Here is a 26,758-nt window from a genome sequence, read left to right on the forward strand (position 1 = left end):
TTCCCAGTTTCTAGATTGAACGATATGGCTGTTGACAATACTTAAGTTTTTGCAGTATAGAGAGAGAAAGAGAGAAAAGAAGATATAGAGAAATGGAAGCACAGTGGGACTAAATGATAGAGAAGAGAGACTGAATTTGTCCTGGGCCTGAACCTGGTTCCTAGAGAAGCAGCTTTGAGCAGTGCCTGCTCTTGGACCAACCAGCATAGTCAGTGCCGGGGTGAGGGCAGAGCCCCTGTGGAACGGGGTCCAAGGGTTCACCCCTGCAGGCCAGAACAGAGTGGCGACCAGCACAGTGATCACTGACAGGTGGACAGACAGCCCAATAATCGTCCTCCAGGGATGTGAGTCTTGGAGCTGCTATTCCACTGCTCTGTCAGGGCTCTGTATGAGCCCTGAGATACAGAAGTAATATTGAAAATATTTAACATCAGGTAGCAATCAATCAGAAATCAGACCCAGGTTGTGAACAGGTGGCTGAGCCATCCCAGTGCATTCCCCTGAAGAGTGTATGAGGTCCTCTCATAAATATGAATATCACTATTCCCGGAGTTATTTATTTTGTGGACCTGGGCTGGTTTCATTAACTGTTGATGAGAGTTGCTTAAGGAAGGGAATGATTTGTAGAAATTGGAAGATAAAGATTTAACATTCAGAATTATGATCAGAACAAATCAAAGGGTTTTATATTTACGATCTCAGAAGCCCATCAATTATCCTTAGGCATCAGCTGAAATGACAGTGTGATGTCATTGCCCACAGAGACCAATTCATATTTCAGACTGTTTCTAATTGTTAAGTGCTATTGCCTTGATTACTGTCAGATAGGAGTTTAAATGTCTTATAAGGTTATCAGAGGTTTGTGAATGTTAACCTGCCCCCCACAAAAAACCCAAAAAAACCCTAAAACATATCCATCTTAGGCCCGAACTGCAGACAGTGAATACGTTTTGAACGGTCATTTTTACTGTGCTGTGGGTGGTGCTGGGTGGGCGTGGGGTGGAGAGAGGAGATGTCCCTGGTGAAAGTCAGAACGAGCAGGAAGGAGAAAGGGGTCTGTAAGAGGGGGGTGTGGGCGGCCTCCCGTTGGCTGCCAGCCTGGGCCCGTCCGTGGTCAGGCCGGCCGCAGCGCGGAAGAGGTGGGTCCTGTCGAAGAGCAGTAGTGGAGCTGTGAGAGAAGTGGGGCTCCCTACAGCCTGAGCCTTGATCTGCAGCAGAAGGGAGGGTCCAGGCGGCTGGTTTGCTCTCCGGCAGGCCTGACCAACAGGCACTAGGGCAAAGGTGGAAGATTTGCATATTGGAGAGTGGAAAGAACATAGCATTTGAAGTCAGAAAACATTTTGACCTTGAACCAAATTATTTAACCCTTCTGGGCTTAGTTTTTACATCATTTAGTTTTTCATTACAAAATAAGGATACCAGTCCTTGCTCTCCCGGGGGGACAGGGTCACGGGCAGATCTCGTGTGCATGTGCGCACTCTCAGCTGTTCTCTGTATGTGTGGCCAGGGCTCTGCATTTATTATATCCGGACTCAAAAAATAAAAAGGATGCTAGAAATGAACTGCCGTGATTACTAGTCTTTTTCAGTAACATAAATATAATCCATCGATCTACCCTACTGGGGAGATATTTTCAAAATAAACTGCAAACTTAAGAAATTTTTGTTAAGACAGTTTTGAAATGGAAATTCCCTCTAGAACTCTCCAGCTGAGGGGCACTCTTCACACAGAAGCTGCACATCATTTCAGCTAGACGAGGGGCAGTGCGTCCGTCTCCGGCAGTGCTCGCTCCAGGGGAGCAGTCCCACAGTCGCTCTAGGTGTGTGCCCAGAAGGTGTACCGCGTGGCTTCTCGCCCTGGCCTGGCCCCACTGTGTTTTCTTCACAGCACGTGTCATCTCACAGTCTGTTCTCTTCACCGTCTCGACATGTCTTCCCCCAGCTCTTCCCTCAGTAGAATGTGGATTCCATGAAGGCAGGGGCTCTGGGTCTGTTTTGTTCATGACCACGAGTAGTTCCTGGTACATAGTAGGTAGTCGAATATTTATAAAAAGAATAATCATTGGCTCTAATTGATGTTTGAAATAAATGTTTAAAAACAGGCCCATAAGCAGTCAATGGAGTCGGCATTAATAGAACACCTGCTTCCACCTGAAAAGTGATGACAGGGCTGCCCGTGTTCAGTTGTTGGATTTCTTTTACAGCTGTTGGTGGGCATCACTCTTTGCTTCATCTCCCTCTCTTTTTAACCCAGTAGTAACCTTGAAGAAGATGTAGTCCTCAAAACCAACAAGCAGATTTACTCCCAGCTTCTAAGAGCTACTGCGAACAAAAACGCATCTCTCCTGGAAAGAATTGACGTTCTCGTCCATTTGCTGGACCAGCTGGCTCGTGGCAGCGGCGGAGACGGTGGTGCTCTTCAGTGACTCCCGTCTGGGGCTGCATCCGCAGAGATGCTGTCAGTGCCTTCTGCACTCGGGGGCTATGTGTCCATTTGGTGCTTCGTTTCATTAAACATGAGGGAAATATCCACTTAAAACAGGCACGGCATGGAAAGAGTTCTCATTTCCCGTGGCAAACAGTCATGGTTGAGTTCTTTGGCTTCCTCGTTGGAGGTGCCAACATCAGAATCAGACCTAGAGCTCCCACCTTCGTTTCTCTGAGAAGCATGTGGTACCTCAGTATTAATAGACTTGCTGTGAGGCAGTTAACACTTTTAAATATTTTTGAAGTATGTTAAGCTACATGGGTTTAAGAGATAATTATCTTGGATAAATGTTACTTTGGTCAAGGGAACTATTATCCAAATGATTTTAGTGGTTCAGGTCAGTTAAAGAAACTTCCTGTATATCCACAGTGTTCCCTTCTCAATTGCACAGAAAAAGCCTGCCCTTTTTAAGCTTCAGTACAGGATTTTTCGAAGACTAGCCATTGCACAGTTCTCTCTTCAGTGCATGTTCTGAACGGATCTGCTTTTCTCTGACTTTGTATGACAGTTGATCAAGAATTGGTACTCTCCCCCCCTTTTTTTTCATTTTAAACTTGAAACTGTGAATAAGGTAAGAAAACTATTTTGAATAAATAAATTATTTATTTAAAATGTCTTTGTAGTTTTCCATTTCACATTCTTCACATTGAGTTTTGATGTGAACTGGTTTAATTAATAAATTTTACAAAGTGAAGATTAAAACATCATTAAAAATAAAATTCTGCCATCCACTAAATTCTCACTAGAATATTATACTTACTACTTGCTGCTATATGGCTCTTGTCCAGTTGCTTAAAACATACTCTCTTTTTCCAGTGCCTACAGCATGCAAGGCTGTCTGTACTTGTCACAGTTAATTGATCTCAGTTTCAAAAGATACCGTAACCTACAGATCCAGCATCCTCTGTCCTGTTGAGTTGATGGTTTGGATTTACGTGCATGATGCCTCTGTAGACAAGAGCTTGCCCCGCCACCAAGTCCACTGGCCTGGCCTGAGTGTGGGAAGACATGCTGCTGCCGACCCGCCTCGGTGCTACGTGCAGATGATTTTCACTGTGCAGCCCCCCTCCACTCACTAGCCACACCCTTCTGAAGAAATATGAACTAGACTAGAAAACTGTCTGGAATAAACTTGTTTTAAGCTGAATTTTTACAGACTCCTTTTTCGTACACTGAGATTTTCAGATGTTTACACTGGTGAGTTGGCAGCTCTCATAGCCCGGCAGAATTATCACTTGCCATTTGTCCACTTCCTTGTAATTATGCAGTTTGCATTGTCCTCGGGACAGATCTGCATCAGCTAATCACTGAAGCATTGAAAGTTTTGCCTAAATTGTAAAGCAGTTGTACAAAATCAACGATGTCTCATATCAGGACAGCTGTCATTCTGTTTCCCCTTGTGGCAAGCGCACACACAGAATAAAACTCTTGTTAGTTAAACCCGGACATGTCCATTGATTATATCTAATTGGGGGGTTAATGAATTCCAAAGGATATTCTACTTAGGCAGAAAGAAGCTGGAGTTCACGGTATTAGAGTCGCTCATCTTACCTCTCTCCTTAGCAAACAGCGTTTCAGTCAAGAGGAAGATGTGCTTTTAAGCAAGAAGATATCAATTCCAGCTCTCTTCATTTGTCAGAGCAATAACATGCAAGTTCCTACAGGGGAAGAAAAGATCCTTTTAAAATGTTTTTGTCATTTGCTGATTTTAATTTAAATTAAAGCTTTTTAAAGTGCCTGTGTTTTAGCTGCGTCTTTAGAAGTATGGGGTATTTGTGGCCTGATCGTTGAGAGTTCTTTTTCAGTTTAACTTCAGTGCCCACATTTTGTCCTTATTACATTAATTTTGGGGGGGTTTGTTTATGTTAAGAACAGGTAATGGTGGCCATATAATGTATTATGTAAAGTTAAAGGAGCATGATGGCTAAGATAACTGATACAGGAAAAATAAAGTTATCCAATTAGCTTCAAGAGTCTTATTTTGGTAGTCTAACCCTCGGAACATAAATAAGCTGCCATATAAAGTGTTTCCTGCCTTGAAGAGGGAGGAGCACATTATAGGAATTACAGAGAGCTGGAAAGCTGTTCTGTTCAGGGCCATTTGGGATGCAGGTGTGTATATTCAAACAGAAGAGCACCTCGTGAAAGGAGAGAGTGCAAGGGCACTAGGCTGGGATGAGGCGAAGCAGGGTCAGGAGCGACTGGCGGTCGACCTTTGGCCAGAGACACAACTGGGGAACTTCAGTTTCTTTATCTAGAAACGTGCACAGCAGTATCTGTCCTGCCACTGACAAGAGTTGTGAAGAGCAAGAGAGAAATACACATGAAAACCTTTTGTACACTGTCAAGTATTAGAAAAAGATAAATTGTTAGGACAGGGATTTTGGAGTGTAGTTAATACAAATTCTGTGCTCTTTTCCACTGAATCCCTGAGTTTTCAGTGCAGTAAAATCATTTCCACGCCCTTGGGGTTCAGGGGGTGAGTGGCCTCTCCCGTGATTGGACCCATGGCTATGGCTGCCTTCCTGTCTCTCGGTGAAATTGGGGCCGAGGTGGGTGGAGGGACAGACGGTGGGTGTTGGGAAATGCGGCTACAGAGCCCTAGACAGAGTGGAAGGCAGACAGGTATTCCTCAGGATGCTTTTTCTAACCTTTCCTAAAATTTTTGTAAAATTATTTGTTGAGAAATTTGATTTTCCAATCAAGTAATTTAAAAGCTCAAGTAATGCTTTTCCCATTGGGTTTTAAGTTAAGGAGGCATATTTGCTTCAGTTACTAAAAGTCTGGTTTGTTTTCTTTGTAAAAGAAATCGGACTTTTTCTCTTAGAAATCCTCTGGCTCTCCATTTGCCTATTTTTCTCATCACGAGTTCAGGATGCAGGAATCAACGTCACAGACGTCAAGCCACTGCTCTGAGCTAGACTGCTTGGGAAATAAGCCACTTGAAGGCAGCCAGGAATCTGTTGTTTGTCCCTGCTATTGACAACTTTCCAGCACGTGCTGCCTTTGCAGAAGGCGAGCGGTGAGTGCAGGAGTAGTCAGCTGAGTCTACATTGACAGAATGGCTTTGTGGCTCTATTTCCGGAAAAAACCTTAATAATCTTCATCGGATAAGGGTCAAGGACTTGATTTCTATTCACATCGATGCAAACACTTGCAAAGCAAAGTTAAGACTGGCTTTTCTGGAAGTCATTGATTTTTAGGTTAATTTATAGCAATGAGGTAAGCAAATCTGTGGCTTTGCACCAAATATTTTGGGCTTGAAGTTCTTAATAATTTTCTGTATGATGGGATGATCTGCCATGGCCGTATATATAGGTCTGCAGTAATTGAAAACAGCTTTTAACTAAGAACTTGGTCATCTGACAAATTTCAGTCAAGGATGACAGAAGCAATACCAGGCTGGAAAGCCTTCTATTACGAGGGACCCTTTGAAGAAGTAAATGAACTGCTTTCTTCGGTCATAAAAGGCATCGTCCAGGGACTTGGGATGCCAGGAAATCCTTCTGAAATCAATCTGGGGCAGCTTCTTCCCTGTTCATCTTCTGTCTGGGCCTGGTCCTTGTCACTGTCATATCTCTGGTATTGATTTTCTGAGAGCCAAACAAGTTTTAATGTGTTCTATTACCATTAAGTCACAGGAAACGAGAGAGACAGCTTTCAGTGTGGGCCCCAGCCATCCGTGCTGTTCTCTGATTCCAGGAGAAAGCAGGACTTGCAGCATCCATCCGAGTGGCCTCTGCTCAAAGCAACGACTCCCCAGGCCTTGAATCACCTCTAGATGTAACCCCAGGAGTCGATTTCTCTTTCACATCTTCGCTGCAGCTCCCAGCCCACTGGTGCTCATCAAAAGCAAAAACAAAACAACAAAAACCATGCAGTCTTCTTCACATCGGCATCTTATTTTTCTTCTCCTTCCTTTATAGTCTCAAGATTTTCCTTTTACATGTTAGGGGCCCGTGGATTGTCCCAGATCATTTTCCTATCCTAATTACTATATCCTCTCTGTTTAAAGAAAAACATCATGATGCTTATTATTGGATTCTTCTTTATTCCAGAGCTTTAGAATCATCTAGTTCCACCACCAGCCCCGTTTTTGCAAATGAGGAAACTGGAATAGAGTTGAAGCAATTCACCCCGATTCAGACAGCCTAGGTTGAAGCAGGGATACAGCCCGGGACTCCCAAATTTTACCCAGGTGACTTTACCCACTGTCCTATGAATATTTTGTAATTTTGCTTCGTTTCATTTTAAGATCCAAATGCTAATTTCATGCTCTGAAACAGCGTAGGATTATTTTAAGCGGTGCTTATTTGTTCCTTGCCCTGAATATCTGGTATATTGTCAGTGTGCAATAGAATAGATCCACTGAGTTAGATACTTTTGAGGTCACAACGCACAAAGCATCACAAGCAGTTACATTCCTTAGCAACCAAATATTCAATATATTTGAAAGGTCTACCACTGAGAAGAGTGTGACATGCCTGGCTAAAGGTATGATTCACTCCAACTGGAATGATTTTTGAATCTAGAGTATTCACAGCAAGTTAAATTTGTTTTTTAAAGCTCCAAGAATGAAATACAGCTGTAATTATAGAAACCCCCATGATGACCTAATTCTGTAATTGAGATTCTTTGAGTGTTTCCAATATAAATTCTGGACTTCTTAAGGCACAGAAAGATGTGCTTACAACTCCGAAAGATCCGAACCATCAAAGTCCGCTCTGAGGCCATTTCTTTATGTCACTGAACTAATTCCTCCTCTGTGTGATGTGAAGGAAAAGGACAACCGGATTCATGCACAGGTCTCTTATGGCAACAGTTGTGTGCAAAGTTCTTTCAGCTTGGCTCCGGAGCAATTTAAAGAAATGTGGTTCTACTACTAGGATTCAGGCCGAGGGAGGGCCCACGACTTATTTCTGGGTGGCCAGAGGAAGGAAAAGCAGCAACCACAAAACTGTGTGTGTGATTAGACTGTGTGCATCTGGTCTGCACAGGTGGCCAGCCTCCGCCCCGGGCACGGAGGCCGGGGAAGGCCCCCAGCCGCCTTCTCTGTGTCACCGCAGGCCCCACCTCAGCTTCTGTCTCCCGGCCAAACACTGCCCCTTCCTGCTCAGAAACTGCCACTGATCCTGGTCAGTGAAGTCCCCCCGACCCTGGTGTTCCATGCACCCAGGCTGGCGGGTCTCTCCAGCCCGGCCTCAGCCGGGGTGAGGGCCCTGCCGCCCCTCCCAGGGCGCAGCTGTCTCGCAGCCGCACCTCATTCCTGCTCAGCTCTGAGGCCCTCCTTCTGCTTCCTGAGTCTGTACCCTGGCCTCACCTCCCAAGACAGACTGAAGAAAAAGAAAAGCATCTGACCTACCATTATTGTGCCTGAAAACTTAGCAATAACCCTTTAATCTTATCACATTTACCCAGGCAGCATTCACACTTTCAGCTGTGTTCTCGTTCTTTATTAAATTTGAAATTAGCTTTTGATCAGAAGCTAAAAACTTTCTGTAAAACAAAAACTAAGAAGATGAAGGGCAGAATAAAATTACGTAAGGTGTCGCGCCGGCATCTTGTACTTCCCATGTGACTCTGATATGCGACATTTACACAGAGCCAGAGAGAGACCCACGCCTGTGCCCGTGAGGTCCACTTTGCTCCCCTCCTGCCCCTGGGCTTCCGTAAGGAGCCCTCGTGTAGCTAAATGAACCCCCTCGTCTAGTGGAACTGGCTTGGCAGGCTCTCCATACCTTGTGATCGGAGAAACGTGACCAGAACCAAACTCTAGCTTCTTCTCACCGCATGGTACGTTATCGATGTCAGTATACAGTTCTCAACTATACTGTCAGTTGTATGCTCTCTGTATAACATAGATAACCATATATAGAACTCTGACATATATGTCAATTGTATGTTTTGTATATATAGTCATTTATAAAACTATGTATATAGTTATAGGGACTTCCCTGGTGGTCCAGTGGTTAAGACTCTGTGCTTCCAGTGCAGGGAGCATGGGTTCAATCCCTGGTCAGGGAACTAAGATCCCGCATGCCATGTGGCACAGCCAAAACAAACAAACAAAAAAACCAAACAAAAATTATGTATCAATATATAGTTATATATATCAACTATATGTCAGCTATATTTATCAATTTACTTAATCAGATCAATATATGTCAGTGAACACAGATCTGAGTTGTGATAAGTGGCTACATAGTGTCCACCATGTGGCCATAACTCTTGGGTCTAAGGACACTGACTCCCCACCACGTGGCAGGGTTTTTCTTCCATCTTTTTATCAAAATCTCAAACTATGTTTTGATTAGAAGACAAACCCTAAATATTTTCTCTGAGGGAAACCAGAACCTGCAAAGCTGCAAGACTTAGAACAAAATGATGCACAAATTTCATCCGGACATTCTGCACTTCCTGGGAGGCGGAAATCAACCTAAATGCAGGACAGAACTGAGAAGTCTGTGATTGGGAGCTGGTGTTCTGAAGGCTGACATCTAGACATTCTGCATTTCCTGGGAGGCGGAAATCAACCTAAATGCAGGACAGAACTGAGAAGTCTGTGATTGGGAGCTGGTGTTCTGAAGGCTGATGTCACACAGCCTGCGTCCCAACGGGTCTCAAAGCCCCAGAACCTGCCTGTCCCTCCCTTGAGCTCTGGCGGAAGACGGCACATCTGGAAGTCAGGTCTCCCTCTAGATGACAATGAGATCCTTCTTAGGATCATAGGAGCAGGGGATTTATTACTGAAGGGTCTTGTTCCCTACAATTCATTTTATTTTAAATTTATTTTTATTTGGTTTCATGCAGCTCAGGACGCCTGGACTCAGGGAGGTGTGGCTTACCATTAGAATCGTTGGCTTTTCTCAGGGAGTTACCTCTCTCCTCTCCAGTGATTACCAAGCCTTTGAAGGGACTGGCTTCTCAAGGTTCAGGGTATTTGATTAACCAAATTGCTTATTCCAGGTAAACTGGATTTTGAGGAAATCAGTTGGATTTCAGAAGAAAAATAGCTGAGGGAGGCGTGTGACCGTACGATAAAGAGAGAATAAGGGAGAGGGGCTCCTGGCGAAGGTGGCTCCTGGTCTGTCTGTGCAGGACACTCTCCACCTCGGAGCCGGGGGAAGGGTTTGGCGGGGAGCTTCTAGAATTTCTTTAAATACTAAGATGGCATGACCTACTTGTCATTGGGAGAACTGACATTTTTTTCCCCTAAAACACATATCATTTACAAAGTGGGTTTGCACATTCTCGGCATTGCACACACAACATTTTTGAAAAAAAAGACATTCCCTTAGTTATTCCCACAGGAGATTTTTAAGCCTGACTCTGAAAGTGAACATATCTCTGAAAGTGAACATATCTCTGAAAGTGATGGAGGCCCAGGGTCTGGGAGCGAAGTCACTGGCTCAAATGTAGGTCTGTCTGATTTGCAACTGCGCGTTACTGCCTGTGAGAGGGGGAGAAAGAGTCCTCCCACCATGTGTCCTTCTGACTTCCTTCTCTCTAGACTTCACATTTCAGTCCCTTTTCATCCACAAATAAACCCTTTACCCATCCGGGAGCAGCTTAGGAAGATGTATCCACGTTTTACACGCAGAAGGCTCTGTGGTTTGGGCTCACGCTCCCTCCACTGAAGGAGGCATGTTGAGGTTGCTAAGTGGCTGGGGCACGGTGAGGGCACATTCACTGCCCCCAGCGCTTCTCTGCCTGGGTGTGTGCTTGACATCAGGATGATAACTGAGAGGCCTGACTTCAAGATTATGGTCACCACGGCCGGAGGCTTACTGATCGTTGCAAGCCTGCTGATGTGCTGTGTCATCTGTCTTAGCTGCAGAGTGACTAGGGCACTGAAGTGAGCAACGAGGGTAAGAGTGGCTAACAGCCCCCCCAAAGGGGATCCTGGGGCTCTGTGCTGAGCGGGGTCATCCCTTGCCCCGTGGCCGCACCCCCGGTGAGGTCAGGAACAGCGGGAGAGTTTGAGACGACAGAGGCAGTGCGTGTAGAATCCTGGTTTCTTCCCCTTCTGGTTTGGGGCTGTGAGCTCATAAGTAGAATGTTCTCAGCCGGGTGGCTCTGTCCTGCTTTGCTGTCACTTGGCCTCATTGAGTTTACCCTCAGCTGGCTAATTCCACAGCACTGCAGACTGAAGACTGTGTGAATGAGTCTCTGCCTCTGTTCACCCAGAGGACGGGCCGAGCTGACCTCCTCTTGCCTGAGTTGGGGAGCTCTCGGGGTGTCCTCGGGGACGGGGAGGGGGGCCTACAGGACTGGGGAAGCTGAGCTGTGTGGAGCTCCTGGCTGACCTGGCCGTGGGGTGCAGGTCAACATCGTTAACTTGCAGCTCTTTCCAAAATGTTTTTCACTTTATCTGGCGCCGAGGAGCAATTTTCCAGGAGGTAAAGTGAACGTTTCCAGTTTGGGGAAGTTAAACCTGTGAGGGAGGTGGGACCCCAGGAGCCCAGTCTGGCGGCCTGCGTGCTGCCTGCCCTTCTCGCCCGCACCTCCTGCCTGGAGCTGGCGCACACCAGGCACTGATGGTCAGACCGGTCAGCCCTGGTGCCACGTCCCTTCTTATTTATAAAATGTTTGGGGAGGAAAGGATTGGGTCAGGATTCAGGAGAGGGGCAGAGAGGTATGATCGAGGGATGAAGTCACATGACACCATTGCCCAGCCAAGAACCTCTGACAATTGTAAGAAATGGATTTAAGGAAAAAAAAAAGAAATCTAATTTTTAAAATAAAATCTCTGAAGGAAAATATGACAATCAATGACACTGACACAAAAGGCAGGCGACTCGGTTTCGAAGACGGCCATCCTGGGACCCCACTGTCAGGCTCCTGGCGACAGAGCCTCGGAGAGTGACGCCGTGGACCGCCCCCGTCTCCTGGCCACAGTCCTGCCGAGTGAAGTACAGACCAGCTCTGCTGAGCTCAGCTGCCTACCGACTTTGTCCCTTCACAGTGTTTGCAGCCCCTCGAGGGCAGGAGCCGTGCTGTCTCTGACCCCCAGGTTCCCAGCACGTGGCCCAGACTCATTAGGTGTCAGAGGTCGTGACCCGACGTCACCTTTGCACCGGATAAACCTCTCAGACACAGCAGTAAATCCTGAATGGCATTATTTGGCTTATTGTTAAGAATATGTTACACATTAGAATTTTTAGTAAAATGATTTCCTGCTAGTTTATTTTCTAAAAAAACCATATACATCGCAATGTTTTTATTTTACCTTCCATTCACAATTAACATAATTGCATCAACATTTAACCTAATAGTTGGCACGGAGCCATTATTTTAACTCGTTAGGTGAGTTATTACATGTAACTGAGTTAAAGCATCTAAAACTTGGAACAGCGCCCGAGAACTCATCCCATAATTATGAGCTCAGCTCTAAGGTCCAAAGGGAACACCTTCAACTCACTGCTGACCACCCCAGGCCCGAGGCCCAGCACTGGTTCGGCGCGCAGATTCCCGCACGATGCTTTACTCTCTTCCCAAAGGTCTTCCTGCACCAACACTCCGCGGCACCGGCTGGGGTGGGCGCACAAGAGCCCACGTAAGGAGCGAACGCAGAATATGGCGAACCCTCTACAGCACCTCTGTTCAGTGTCTGCTCCCTGATCTGTCCTCTCCCACCTCATGTTCTGTCCCTTCTGATCTTCAGGAAGGACACAGGAAACTTGGGGCTGGGGGCTCTATCAGGGTCGTGTGGGACTCGTGCCTCATGCCGGCTCCACAACCTCAAAGCTAACCCTTCCCAGGCTGGACCTGTGCCTGTCGAGCTCCTGTCCTGAGGTTGCCATTCACTCTCTCCTACCAGCCCACAGACAACGAACCAGCAAAACTCTCGGCCTTAGGAGGAACTGTCAGCCTCTGGGAAGGGGTGAGCAGAACCACGTGTGGCCTCTCTGGGTTTAACTTTCCGGAGCTGAACGTTACTGAGACGCTGCCTTCTGCCGTCCCCAGTATCTGCAGAACCAGGGGTCCTTCCCCAGTCACTTTAAAACTCACGTTTGCCTACCAGCCCTCACGTTCTAAACTGCTAACAGGAGCCCCCCAGCCCAGCTGCCAAAGCCCAGGTTCCCCACTCACAGCGACGGCCAGGAAACCTGCACCCTCGATGCCCGGCTCACCTCCCTCTGATGGACTGAGTCGGCAGCAACCCTTCCAAATCCCAAACTGACCTCCATCTTTCCAAATCTGCCCCGCCTCTCCTTAAACCCTGGTCACCTCCTCTCCAAAAGGTCACTTCAGGCTGCCATGCGGATGAAAGACATTTAGCAAATCCTTGTCGCCTGTGCCCAGCCCCGCTCTCACCCTCCCTGGGCCGCCTCCCGCCCCTGCCCCCGTGGGGTGATGCGGCCCCTCTTCTGCAGCCCACGCACCCCTTCTCACCTTTGTCTCCCCGCCCGCCTCCAGCCGGGTTTCTCGTCTCCTCCTCCGCTGCCCGGCGCCTGTTTCGTACTTCTCCAGCTTCTAGACTCGCCCGGGGACTGCCCCCTGGCCAGGTGCGATGGTTTTCAAACGTGGCTGCAGATGGCAACCACCTGGAGGGCTTCTGAAACGCCTGCTGCTTGGGCTTTGCCCTAGGAAACAATTAAGTAGGATGGGGGTGGGCGAAGCAACTCCCTTTGCAGAAGCACGTCACGTGGTTCTCATGTGCAGCCAGAGTTCCTGATTCGTGGTCTAACCTATTTCACTTCGATAATACAGAGAAAAACATGTGTATAACGCAGCGCTCTCCAAATTACTTTACGCAATCCTCCGGGACAAATGGCCTCCCTGTGCGACCACGATCGGTTATAGGACACACCCGTGGCCCCACAAGTTCCCTCTGGCCCGCACCCTGCATCCCCCTGTCGGGCCGGCACTGCACTGCACGCAAGCACTCCTCCCAGTCGGCTAACCCAGTCAGTCCTTCTGTGGAGCTCTCATCCCCACGAGGTCCCCGTTCCATTTCTGATTGGTCTGTGGCTCGTCCCAACTGGGACCACAAGCTCAGACTAGCAACGCTGCAGGTTTTCCTATTCCCTTCCTACAGGGTTCACCACCTTGCACTGAAAAAACCCTGGTTTTCTCCTCCTGCCCGAATCTAGGGTCCCAGCAGTGGGTGCACAGGGGTGAGGGGCATCTCTAGGCCACGAGGCCACTCCCGCTGGTCTGGCCCAAAGGGCGGGTTTTCAAGAATAAACGCTTCTCGATTTGTCGTCTGACTCAGGTCAAATTCCAGAGCCCTGAAATGGTTGTTTGTAACCATTTTGTCCAATTCTACCTTTGCTTTCGACTGGAGAGGATGAGCCTCCCCCTCCCGGCCCTCGGTCCTGCACATATTCAGTGATACGGTGAGGCACGCACGGGGCTCCACCCCAGGTCAGAACAGATTCCCTCTGCTTCCTGCGCCAGCCACACCCCTGGTCTCAGAAGGGTTCTGAGGCCACGGCACTGGCTTCAATCCTTGAGAATAATGGAAAGAAAAGGAAACAATTACAAAGGAAAGGAAAACTATGTTCATTGCACTTAGTAAAGTAACAAAGCAGACTCCCGTGGTTCAGCATTGTTAAAAGGATTTTTATACATAGCTTTATAATTTTCAGTTCTGCTCATAATGCTAAAGGTTTGTGCTTGCAACTCTGCCTCAGCCAAAAGTACAGAAACCACCGTTTCTATAGCAACTTGACCTTGCCCTGACCCCCAAGCACGTGATCAGGGGACCGGCTCACCCAGTCTGGGCATCATCGACCCCAAAGGACAGTCTTTTATGGGACCCGGCAGGCTGGGCTCTGGGCCCTGGGACCCTTTGCTGCAGTGCTTGCACCTGGACAAACGTCTCCTTGAGCAACAAAATACAAAGAAACTATAAGGGACTAAAAATAACTGTGTGCATGTGCCGTTGGGGCAAATTCTGGGCAACGAGATACAAAAAGACCCCCAAAACCCAACTGCCACTTCTGAAGAGCCGGGAGCAAAAACAGGGTACTGTGCATGCCCCCTGCACTCAGCACCACCAAAGTGGTGGGCAGACCACCTAAGGCAGCCCTGCAGCCTGACCCCTGACACACCCCTCCCCTGCCCCCACGTCAGGAACAGACGGCTGCCCCCCCCCCGAGCTAATGTCCATCTGATGTGAGGTGGTGTATGAACGTCACCGGTCCTGGTCTACGTGCTGAGTCCACAAACCCCTTCTAAATTCATCCTGGTTCTGTCACTCACTAGCTGTCACTTAACTTCTTGAGTCTCCTCTTCTTCACCAGAGAAATGGGAATACTAGTGACATCTACTCCCGAGGGCTGTTAACGGGAATGGACATCAGAGAGGCAAAGCCCCTGCACGGGGCTGGAGTCGCTCAATAGAAAACGCCTTCCAACGGGACCTGCCATGCGCGGGGAGCACAGGGATCTTTCCTACCACAAGCTCACGTGACTGACAGACAGACACGGGTTTCATTCAACCCAGCTCAGAAGCCAGGCCAAGCTTATAAAAATGGGAATAAAGTTCGGGGACGGATTCCCGAAACCTCCCTGCAGGCCCTGCATCTGCACGGGAGCCCCTTGAAGTACGGGAGCCCCCTCGCCAGCCTCTGGGAAGCCCGGCGGACTGATGCGGTTTTTCTGTCTCTGAAGGAAAGAAAGCCTCTCTGTATTCGAATTACAGTTGTCCACAAAGCAGGAATTTCGAGGTCCTTCTGTAAGATGAATAAAACTCCTTCACACACAGCAAACTTTATTATTCATACCAGGTTTGTCAGTTCTCAGAACGTGGGCGCCAAACACAGCTTTGCACTGAAACCACAGACAGCAAGTAACAAGGCACAGTCAGCAGGAGTGGCCAGTGCACTTTATTTGATTTCCTTCTGCTGCCACAGGAGCCGCGTGCGCCGGGCGGGGGTCCGAGCTGGACTCCACAAAGGGACGTCAGGCGCACGTGGGCCTGACGCGGCCCCGGGTCCCGGCCCAGCCTCGGTGTTGGCGGGGGCTCCCCCGGGCGCGAGGCAGAAGTGTGAGGGGGCGGTTTCCCAGGAGCCCCTGCCCGATGCCCGGCTCCACCGGGACGCAGTAGCACCTGGTCCTGGGCCCACAGGGGCAGCTCCGCCCAGGGAGGGCGCTGGGGCCTCTGACTCAGCATCCATGGGACTGGAGCGCCGTCCTGATGCCCGCAGCCAGGGCTTGCGGCGTGGGGCTCTCTGCGGTGCAGCTCACGGGCAGGCCCTGCGCGGCCAGGGCGTGGGCTGTGGTGGGCCCAATGGCCACGAACTGCAGGGAGAAGACAGAGGGGCCTCAGTGCACCCGCAGGGGGCGATGGGATCAGGGCCTGTTGCCTCCTGTCTGTTAGGACATCACTCCTCACGTGAGAGCTTATAAATGAGATGACACCTCCTGATGTGAACCCAGCTCTACCGCCTGCAAAAAGCCTCCGTCTCTTGACAGCCTCACCATCGGCCTGAACAAGCTCTCACTAGCCCTGCGGCCCGGGCTTGGTGGGGTGGGGGGGTGGGCGGGCAGGAGAGGCCTGGAATCAATCAGCGCCTGCCACGGCGGGACCGGGTGGAGCACTGAACACAGTCTGAAAGGGGCTCTGCGTGCAGCATGGGGTGGTGGCTGGGCCCTAGGAAAGCAGAGCGGTCAGGACCAGGGCCCGGAGCCAGAGGGTCGGGTTCACATCGCAGCTGCACAGGACGGTGGCCTCAGCAAGTGACCTGCCCTCTCTGGGCCTCCGTCCCCTCCTCCGTGAAGCAGAAAGGTTAAGAGATTTCCTCCTCAGGCTGCTCTGAGGATTAGCTGAGCAATGCGTGTAACCACCCGCATGGCCCCATGCCTGGCACAGACAAACGCCCAGTGACCGTCAGCGGCTGCTACCTGTAGGACCATCGTTATCCCAGATTAGAAGCTCCAACGGCCTGGGCCTCGTCAGCAGGACGCCCCTCTCCAGACAAGCTCGTGTCTGAAGGTCCCGTCCAGAGCCTCACTTTGTGCTGAACAGGATTTTTCGCTGTGACTCTGGCCCTCGCTAGCTGTCATTACAAATCACTTAGCCTTTTTGATCCTTGGTTTCCTCATCTGTGAAAGGGGCACAATTACCCTGCCTCTCAGTTGCCAGCGCAGGGGTGAACTGAGAAGATCGACAGCTTCTGGCAGAGAACGTGCTCATCCCCACGCCCCTCTGGACTAACACCGTGGACATGGACCCGCCTGGGAGTGGTCTGTGAAGGTGAGCCCCCCGACAATGGCAGCCCCTGCCCAGCACCCCCCTCCCCACCCCCCCAGGCAGGCTGGCGGTAGTGTGAACAAGATACCGCCCTTGCACAACCTCAGGACGCTGTGGCCTGACACTCCTCCCCAGCGCGTGTGGGAATGAGGGGAAGGAGGCTGCTGTCTCACAGAAGCTCGGGCTCCTGTAGCTCCCACGCTCCCCCCCATGAAGCAGCTACCCCTCAAGAAACTCCCTGAGGAAAAAAAATGAAGCTGGACCCCTACCTCACATCATAAACAAAAATTAACTCCAAATGGATCAAAGACCTAAATGTAAGAGCTAAAACCATAAAACTAGAAGAAAACATAGGAGTGAATCTTCAATGACCTTGCATTAGGCAATGTTTTCTTAGATACATGATGAAAAGCACAAATAATAAAATAAAAACTAGATAAAGAAAACTTTTGTGCTTCAAAGAACACCGTTAAAAAAGTGAAAAGACAACTCACAGAATGGGAGAACGTTTCTGCAAATCACATACCTGATAAGGGACTTGTATCCAGAAAACAAGAACTCTTACAACTGAACAAAAAGGCAACCTAGTTAAAAAGTGGCAAGGATGTGAGTAGACATTTCTCTAAAGAAGATATAAAAATGGCCAACAGCACGTGAAAAGATGCTCAACATCACTAGCCATTAGGGGAATCCAAACCAAAACCACAACAAGAAACTCCTTCTGGTATATTCATAGAAGGGACTGTTACCTGGCAATACAGAGGAAGGAAGTACTGACACATGACGGTATGGGTAAATCCTGAAACCATTATGCCAACTGAAAAAAGCCAGTCTCAAAAGGCTACGTATGGTATGATTCCATTTATATGAAAAGTCCAGAATAGGTAGATCTGCAGAGACAGAGATTGGGTTAGTGGTTGCTAGGGGGTTGGGGAGTGACTCTAATGGATATGCGGTTTCTTTCGTGGCTCTGAAATGTTCTGCACCGAGAGGGCGATGGTGGCGCGCCTCTGTGAATTTACTGAAAACCACTGAATTGTACACTTTAAAAGGGTACATATGTAATTCATAGAAAGTGAGTTTTATCGTATGTGAATTATATCTCAATAAAGCTATTTTTTAGGGAATTCCCTGGTGGTCCAGTGGTTAGGACTCTGCGCTCCCACTGCTGAGGGCCCAGGTTTGCCCCCTGGTTGGGGAACTAAAATCCCACAAAGCCCTGCAGCACGGCCAAAAAAAAAAAGACTGTGTTTTTAAAAAAGAAACATTAAAAAAGAAAGAAAGGTGGTCTTTTCTCCATTGTATATTCTTGCCTCCTTTATCAAAGATAAGGTGACCATATGTGGGTTTATCTCTGGGCTTTCTATCCTGTTCCATTGATGTATATTTCTGTTTTTGTGCCAGTACCATACTGTCTTGATTACTGTAGCTTGGGGGAAAACTGGACAGCTACATGTAAAAGAATGAAATTAGAACACTCCCTAACACCATACACAAATATAAACTCAAAATGGATTAAAGACCTAAATGTAAGGCCAGACACTATAGAACTCTTAGAGGAAAACATAGGCAGAACACTGTTATCACATAAATCACAGCAAGATTCTTTTTGACCCACCTCCTAGAGAAATGGAAATAAAAACAAAAATAAACAAATGGGACCTAATGAAACTTAAAAGCTTTTGCACAGCAAAGGAAACCATAAACAAGACGAAAAGACAACCCTCAGAATGGGAGAAAATATTTGCAAATGAAGCAACTGACAAAGGATTACTCTCCAAAATTTATAAGCAGCTCATGCAGCTCAATATCAAAAAAACAAACCACACAATCCAAAAATGGTCAGAAGACCTAAATAGACATTTCTCCAAAGAAGAGATACAGACTGCCAACAAACACACGAAAGGATGCTCAACATCACTAATCATTAGAGAAATGCAAATCAAACTGCAATGAGGTATCACCTCACACCAGCCAGAATGGCCATCATCAAAAAATCTACAAACAATAAATCCTGGAGAGGGTGTGGAGAAAAGGGAACCCTCTTGCACTGTTGGTGGGAATGTAAACTGATACAGCCACTATGGAGAACAGTATGGAGGTTCCTTAAAAAACTAAAAATAGAATTACCATATGACCCAGCAATCCCACTACTGGGCATATACCCTAAAAAAAACATAATTCAAAAAGAGTCATGTACCACAGTGTTCATTGCAGCTCTAATTACAATAGCCAGGACATGGAAGCAACCTAAGTGTCCATCAACAGATGAATGGATAAAGAAGATGTGGCACATATATACAATGGAATATTACTCAGCCATAAAAAGAAACGAAATTGAGTTATTTGTGGATGGACCTAGAGTCTGTCATACAGAGTGAAGTCAGAAAGAGAAAAACAAATACCATATGCTACCACATATATATGGAATCTAAAAAAAAAAAAAAAGGTTCTGAAGAACCTAGGGGCAGGACAGGAATAAAGATGCAGATGTAGAGAATGGACTTGAGGACACAGGGAGGGGGAAGGGTAAGCTGGGATAAGGTGAGAGAGTGGCATGGACATATATACACTACCAAATGTAAAACAGATAGCTAGTGGGAAGCAGCTGCATAGCACAGGGAGATCAGCTTGGTGCTCTGTGACCACCTAGAGGGGTGGGATAGGGAGGGTGGGAGGGAGATGCAAGAGGGAGAAGATATGGGGACATATGTATATATAGCTGATTCACTTTGTTATACAGCAGAAACTAACACAACAATGTAAAGCACTTATACTCCAATAAAGATGTTTTAAAAAAAAAAGGAAAGAAAGAAAGGAAAGAAAGAAGGGAAGGGAAGGGAAGGGAAGGGAGGGGAGGGGAGGGGAGGGGAGGGAAGGAAGAAAGAAGGAAGGAAGGAAGGAAGGAGGAAAGAAACTCCCTGAGATTGGGAACCAGCAAACAGCAGACATAATTTCAGGAGAAGCAGCTTGGTCACAAAATGACTTTTCCCCGTGAGCCTTTTATTCCCTCTGAAATCGTCTGGTCACAGGAGAGAGGGCGTCTGGAGAGCTCCGCTCTCGGACTCACCACCACGGGCCTGGCTGGGCCCATGGAGCCTGCCTGCAGGGCTGGACCCGGGCTGCAGACAGTGTCCCTGAGCAGTGCCCCCGACAGCTCAGTGCTGATGCCCGTGCTCCGTCCTTGGGCACTGACCGGAGTGAGCGTGCCAGCCGGGGTGGAGGGAGGGGCCGGCAGTGTGTATACTACTGAGACAGTCCTGACCCCCCCCCCCCCAGGGGTGCTGTGAGCTGCACCTGTCATGAAAGGTAAGGGCCTTCACTCCTGGCTGTGTGAGTGCCCGCAATGCTAGCAGCCTGTCCTGGGCACTCCCAGTCATACCCACGTCCCCTCCTCAGTCCCCCTTGAGCCCTTTAAGAACATCCCCATCACAGGCACCACAGCGCTGTGACTACTTGTAGACTCCTAACAAACAGTCCCTAAAGGTGCGAATGGAAATCCTTTGAATTAAAAGACGTGAAAAGGGGAATCACTTTTAGAACAATTTCAAGACAGTTAGATGGGGCAAAAGGGAAAGGATGCTAATACCTGTGCCAGGCCCTGAGCTAAGGACTTTGCCTGAATTCTTCTATCTAATCCTGAGAATAACCTATCAGGGAAGACCATACACATGTCTATAAAAGCCACAAAGGGATAATTATCCTCATGCTACAAATGAGGAGACAGGCTCAGAGAGGTTAAGTAACTAGTCCAAGAGCACCAGCCAGGAAGTGGCACTGCTGAGCTGCAAGCGGGGCCTGGGACTCCTAAAGCGCGGCCTTTTTTTTTTTTTGGCCATTCCGTGCAGCATGTGGAATTTCCCGGACCAGGGATGGAACCCGAGCCCTCTGCAATGGAAGTGCAGAGTGTTAACCAGTGGACCACCAGGGTAGTCCAGCCCTGCCTTTTCTACAGAGCTTCCATCAGGGCGTCTGTGAGGTCAGGAGTGCTTTGACTTCACATGGAAACTCTAGGCTAGTTAGTAAAAGTTAAAAAAAAAAAAAAGAGCATCTGAAAAAGATCAAAAGCCCACTGAATACCTCACCTTAATCTGGTCAATGTTGTCACCAGATAACTCTTGAATATGCTTGAGACTGTGTGTCAGGCCAGAGGGACTGAAAAACGTGATGCTGGCAGGAATGCCCTGCAGGCAGAGAGAACAAGGTCAATCCCTTGCCTTGGGGCCGAGCAAAGAGATGCTCCTCTACCCGTCACCATCAGCCCCCAGAGCCCCAGGAAGCAGCCCCAGGCAGCCCAGGTACATTCACAGCAGGAGGGTCCCCACTGATGCTGGCGTTCTGGGCTCCATGGAGGCGGAGTTCAGGTCGGGAACTGTTTAGAGAGGGGTGCGATGGGAGAGGCTGGGTGCTGTTCCTTGGTCGCTCTGCAGGCCCCCAGATCAGAGGACACAGGCACCGTGGACCCAGCGCCCAGGAGGGTGGACAATGCCTCTAGCTTGTGTGGCCAAAGAGCGCTGATCCAGTAAGGCAGCAGCCTCGCTCCCCATCAACGCCCCATCCCTTCCGGAAATGCAGCAGACAGCAGACAGACTGGCCCACCTGGCCTTTCTGAAAGCTTTGGTTTGTGCTAACAGGGTCTCCGAGTACCAGCCAGGCATTCAGAAGCCTGTCCTGGGAGAGGAAGGGGAGGCGTCTTACTGGATACAGATGTGGAAAACCTCAATCAGCCCAAACAAGAACCATGCACCCTTCTGACTGAAGCCTCCAAAGGTTCCCGCGGCCTCCCAAATTCAATCCAGACTCCCCCGTGGGCCCTGAAGGCCTTCCCAGCGTGGGCCCAGCCCCTCTCCAGCCTCTGCCCTGCAGCTCCACCAGTGCCCCACACCATGAAGAATGACATCAAGCCACTGCTGACCCCAGGCTGGGCAAAGGGCTTTGTGTAAATTACCTCCTTTAATCCTTGTAAAAACCTTAGAGATAGCTCTATTCCGACTTCCCAGATACAGAGATGGAGACAAAAGATGGCCTCCTCAAAGTGGCACAGCTGGGGATGGCAGAACCAGCGTCGGGAGGCCTGCGCCCCTCTGCCCCGCCCGCCCAGCTCCCTGGAAACCCCACACACCTGCTGGGAATAGTAGCTGTTGAGGTTCCCCTGGATCCCTGGGTGTGGGATCGTGTGGTAGACGGTTAAGCTCTCCACGGGAATCCCTGGACACAATCGGGACACAAGCCAGAAGACAGACTTCACTGCCCCGGGAACACACTGCAGGGCACAGGTAGTGGAGACCGCCCGGTGCTGCAGGACCCTCCCGGAACAAGCCGCCGGGAGCTGAGAGGTGTGGGCTCAGTGCCAGCAGACTCGGCCGGCCCTCTGCACCCTGCTTAACACTGCGGAGTGGCTCACGCGGTAGAGGAGGCTGAGATGGCAGAGGAAGGATGAGGATCCCAAAAACTCGGCCTTCCTTCATACCACGGATGCCTTTTGTTCCCGTGTTTCTGTGGGTTGCCCGCAGGATTGGCCCGGGACGCTCCCCCACGGATGCTGTCTGTGTGGAATCCCACACTGAGGGCCAGGGCTGCAGGCAGAGCTTGGAGGGAGTTTTACCAGCCTGGGGGCTGAAGCCACGAGCCTACTAGGGCCTGGACACCTTGGTCCCTGGCACCTTGGGATGGAGCCCGGGGGGATGGACTTGGAGCGATCCTAGGTTGGCTGGGCTGGCGGACGCTGCTTTGAGTGCGTGATGAGATCAGCTCCATGCTTGGACTGGTTTCCACACGTGCCCACCCCAGGGTCGCCACCACGCCACTGCCCACCCGACCTCCCAGGGAAGGCCCCGTGCCCCTCTGCATGCTCCCAGCTGAGCTGAGCGGGTGGATGGGAGCGGATCTGAAGCAGGAGGGAGGACTGCACCCTGCACCTTCTGGCCTGGCCGGTCCATCCCAGGCCTGCTCTCCCTGTAGGTCCCCAGGGCTGACACTCCGCCACCGCGAAGGCTCTCGGTGGACCCCAGAGAGGAGGGGGAGTCACCTTTGTCCTTGAGCATTTTCGGCAGGATTTCTCTTTTGAGGGTTCCACAGGGAAACAGAAGAGGCAGTGCTGACGACTCCCCTGTGAATAAAGAGGCACTCTGTAGATGGAGACACAGCCCCGGGCCCTGCCCTGCGTCTTTGGTTCCAGGACCGTGAGCAGGAGGAAGCTCAGGGGGGTCGCGTGGGCAACAGCGCTAGACTACTAACATCTGCAAGAGCCCGGGGCTGCTGTCACCCCTGCTCCCTAAGCCCCTCCCGTCGTGGTGGCTCCGGGCAGCAGTCACCACTTAGAGTGCAGTGACCAGAGTCAGGTTAGAGGTCAGGCCTGGTGGTGGCCTTGGAGCAACCGTTTCTGCCTCTGGAGGAGCCCGGATGGGCCAGGAGGCGTTTGGAGCCTGGGCTCCCGCCGCCGCGAGGAGGCAGGAAACGGCAGCCGCCGCAGCGAAGACAAGCTGTAAGGACGCTTCTCGGCCGCCAGGCCAGGAGCCCGAGGGCCGAGGGCCGGCCGCGCGGGGTCCCAGCCTCTTGTCCCCGCGCACATCTCCGCCCTGGGAGACTCAGCCGCAGGCCTCGCTCTGCAGAGCCGTGGAGACAGCGTGTGAGACACCACCTCCCAGCAAAACTGATGGGTGGTCAGATGGGAATCCTCCTCACTGTGAGAACAAAGCACTTTAGTGGAGGCGACCGCTCTCCCCTTCCGTCTGTCCATCAGATGTAAGGAGCTGGAGCGAGTGCTGGTCAGGCACAAAGACGCATTTCCTCACATCTGGAAGATCTCTCTGAACACATCCCCTTTCGGTGCCTGCAATCAGAGGGGGGAACAAGCCAAGCTCTCCCCCTCCGGCACCATCTCCACGAAGGCCCAGCTAAACAACAGGAATGACTGTAGGCGTCCGTATTTCAAGTTGTCCAATAATTACAAACCAGCGTTTTATTTAAACGGCTCTGTAAGTATCAGTACCGACATAAAAGAACACAAGCAATTGGAAAACTTTTAAATATACTGTAGATAATAGATGCTCACCGCTTTCTCTTTTCCAGTGTGAGGAAATGTTTTCACGCAGTATAGATGCCATCCCTCGTGACACACTTTCAAAGCCATGACCAGGTGCTATTCTGAACCAGAGCCCAGGTGTCCCTCCAGTGTCTGCGTGTCCGTGTGTGTGTTTGGTGGTGGGGTGTCCAGGAGCCTAGGGGCCAAAGCGGCTCCCACAGACCCTTCCCAGCACCTGCTGTGGGGCAGCTGTAGGACAGCAGCCAAACCAGGGGCCTACTTTTCCTGCAGCCTCAAGCCCAGGGGTGTGCAAGGGGCTTCCGGAAGATTCCAGAATTGGCCCTTCACAGCCTTTCTTCTGCGGGTCCAGCAGAGCACTGAGCTGCTCATCTGTGTTCTCTGACTGCTGGTCACTACTAGGGAGATGGGGAGTTGGACGCACATCCTGGTGCAGGGCAGGCATCTTTTTCCCACTGCACCCCCAGTGCCCGGTGGAGAGGCAGGCCGAGCAGGACCAACCAGCTCAGCTGGCTTCATGGCAAAGCACCACCATAGCAGCACAAGGGAGGAAAACCTGAAAATGTCCTGGTTGAGACCTGCCGCAGGACAGGAGAGACATCCCGTGACTGTACTTCCTGGGTGCTAACCTCCTCCAAGAAGCCAAAGGCAAATAATCAGCTCTCCCGAATGGATTATGTCCTGAGCAAAACTCCTCGCGGGACTCTTCCATGACTGAACAATGGAGCAGATTACTGGGTACATTTACGGGAAACAAACTCTGGTGGTTGAGGACCTCTCTGGTCCATCTCATCACCATGTGAACTGACAGCATCTCCAAACACGGCATAGCTCAACCACCCAACCCTTCCTCTTTGTCATAAGATCGTTTATGGAAAATAAATGTTCATTATTTAAAAAAAATTTCCTTTTTGGGATGACCTCACTGCCTACTGATTTTTAACCCAAACAGGCCAAAGCTAAATAGGTCAATGTAAAAGCCGGTTGATTACACAGGGGTGACAGATGAGGTGTCCCCAGGACGACAGGGAGCGACAGGGGCCCGGGAGAGGTCTAACCCGACGCGGGATGGTGAACCACGGGGCTCAGATGCTCTGCTCCGCGTTCCTTTAACGGGAAGGGGGCCTGGCCCACTGGGCTGTCGGGCTGAGGACAGCAGCTGTGTTGAAAGTCCTAAGAGGATGTTATGCAGCTGGAGCGGGAGCTCTGTACACAGTCACTGCTGGTGATTAAGAACTAGACTGAGCGCGTAAATGTCATTTCGCTGGAGGAGATGTGAGTGTCTGTAGAACTCTCACACCCTCCAGGACTTCGATGACCGCGCCCTCTCAGGCCTGCTGTGAGGGAGGGTCCAGTTATGCAGGCGGTGGGCACTTAACGTGGGTAATTAGGACCACGAGACTGACTGGGCGACAGAAGGAGAGCCCCGCAAGTGGGCGAGGCTGCAGGGACGAGCCCTTGGTCAGCTCAGCGCAAGTCCAGGGGGACAGTTCAAATAACCCGCACAATCTGTCTGCCTCTGACACCCTCCCCCTCCTTCGCTCTCTCTCAAAATGTTGAAATTGTCTTCTACCTTGGACCACTTAACTTGTATTGATACTTCCTTTTCCCTTAGCGGAGATATCCCAGGAGGGAAGAACTGTCTGTCAGAACAATGAGTTTTCAGATTAAATGAGCTAATAGCTTTAAGTGCTTATAACAGTGCCTGTGACAGAATAAATAAGTGTTTAAGTAAAATAAATAAGCAATAACTATGAACTGGCCTGTTTACTCCAAGCACTGGAAGTAGATTCTTGGCTTTTAAAGATCAAGCTTCAGAGCTGACTGGGGGAGAAAATCATTAACGCCTGGGGAGAACCGAGGAGCGCGTCCTGCCAGCGTCAGACGGACTCTCATGTGGATGCTATTCCAAGTGCGAACTGAAGACTCATTAGGACCCACGGGGTGAACACGGGCCGTGCCGTGTGGAGTCTGCCCTCCTGCCTGTCCCCTCCCAGCTCTGGGACCTTGGATGGTCACTCAGTCCCCGTAGCCTGGACAACAGCACCGTCGAGAAGAGCGCTGGGTGATGCTGGGTGATGCTGGGTGCCCCTAGGCTGCCCCTGTGGTGCCTGAGCCGCCAGTGACAGCTGAGCTGTGGCCTGTGCCTGGTGCGACGGGGGAGCCACATTTTTATTTCGATTAATTTAAATTAATTTAAATTTAAATAGGCACATGTGGCTCCTGGCTGCCATACTGGACTGTGCAGCCTGCAGTGGACGGTAGTGAGGACCAAATGCGAGGCGAGGCAGGGGGCGCGCCAGGAACACGCTGACCACCCAGGAACGTCTCGTCCTCGATGTTAACACAGCGCATACAGTGGCCCAGGAAACAGGAAATAAAATTCTTCTTAAAAGAAAAGTGGAGAAAGGAGAGCCAACTGGGAACCTGGGAAGTCCCTCTGCCATCCCCTGCCTGAGCTCCAGGGGGCCTGTTCCACGGGGAAGTGGAGGATGTGCGACTTTTTCAGGTCCAGCTCCTAGGTGTCAACAGAAACACACGAGCTCGAGAACCTTCACCAACAGCACTGGCTCGTGACAGGAAGGCCTCCTAAGACCTTAGAGATCGTTACCTGGAGAAGAAATGTTCCTACACACCACGCCCAGACACAAAACCACGCACCACGGTCCCAGAAGCCGTAAAAATTCCTGGTTAAGCTGTCCTTGCCCCCTGCCCACCCTGAAACCACCACCCCAGGGGCAGAGAAGACACCCCTCTCCTGGGACCACCTCAGAGCAAAACCTCAGGCGTCAGCAGCCAACCTGGCCCGTCTTCTAGCTCAGCAAGCTCTAGAAAGGGTCTGCAAACCGCAAACCCAGGTCAGAACCCAGCCCATGGTCTACGGCTGCTCTCGTGCTATGACGGGCAGAGGATGTGGCCGCAGAGATGGCATATCTGGCCCTCGCAGACAGTTCCACACCCCCTGACCCCGAGGAGCGAAGCTCTGATTCCCTCTCAGTGAGAGAAGGCAAGCTGGTTCTGTGTCAT

General features: G+C 50.1%; 2 protein-coding genes and 1 long non-coding RNA gene across 15 annotated transcripts in view; 1 reads left to right on the forward strand and 2 right to left on the reverse strand.

The window, feature by feature from the left end:
* EDRF1 (erythroid differentiation regulatory factor 1) overlaps positions 1 to 3,103 on the forward strand; it is a 39,785-nt gene extending 36,682 nt beyond the window's left edge. For 2 of the 3 annotated variants that reach the window (XM_027112912.1, XM_027112914.1), the window contains one exon: positions 2,254 to 3,103. In XM_027112912.1, coding sequence (XP_026968713.1) covers positions 2,254 to 2,425 — 172 coding nt within the window. In that variant the 3' untranslated portion in view covers positions 2,426 to 3,103. The remainder of the gene's footprint in view (positions 1 to 2,253) is intronic. The other variant, XM_027112913.1, reaches the window with a different exon arrangement.
* Positions 3,104 to 3,572: 469 nt separating this feature from the next.
* On the reverse strand, positions 3,573 to 14,480 carry LOC113623519 (uncharacterized). Its single transcript, XR_003433964.1, has 3 exons — positions 13,760 to 14,480; positions 12,883 to 13,073; positions 3,573 to 4,145 (listed from the first exon to the last, which is right to left on the reverse strand). It is a non-coding gene; the product is annotated as an uncharacterized LOC113623519 (long non-coding RNA).
* Positions 14,481 to 15,306: 826 nt separating this feature from the next.
* The window catches only part of UROS (uroporphyrinogen III synthase), a 34,026-nt gene continuing 22,574 nt past the window's right edge, over positions 15,307 to 26,758 (reverse strand). For 7 of the 11 annotated variants that reach the window (XM_027112924.1, XM_027112930.1, XM_027112927.1 and 4 more), the window contains 4 exons: positions 22,718 to 22,798; positions 21,812 to 21,897; positions 20,775 to 20,873; positions 15,307 to 15,737 (listed from right to left, as the gene is read on the reverse strand). In XM_027112924.1, the coding sequence (XP_026968725.1) occupies positions 15,603 to 15,737; positions 20,775 to 20,873; positions 21,812 to 21,897; positions 22,718 to 22,798 (401 nt within the window). In that variant the 3' untranslated portion in view covers positions 15,307 to 15,602. Of the gene's footprint in view, positions 15,738 to 20,774; positions 20,874 to 21,811; positions 22,107 to 22,717; positions 22,799 to 23,635; positions 26,250 to 26,758 lie in introns of those variants that run through there. The other 4 variants (XM_027112925.1, XM_027112931.1, XR_003433966.1 and 1 more) reach the window with 4 other exon arrangements.

This window comes from Aethalodelphis obliquidens, unplaced genomic scaffold (assembly GCF_003676395.1).
Source record: "Aethalodelphis obliquidens isolate GAN/ISIS:26980383/991018 unplaced genomic scaffold, ASM367639v1 scaffold11, whole genome shotgun sequence".
Taxonomy (NCBI): Eukaryota; Metazoa; Chordata; class Mammalia; order Artiodactyla; family Delphinidae; genus Aethalodelphis; species Aethalodelphis obliquidens.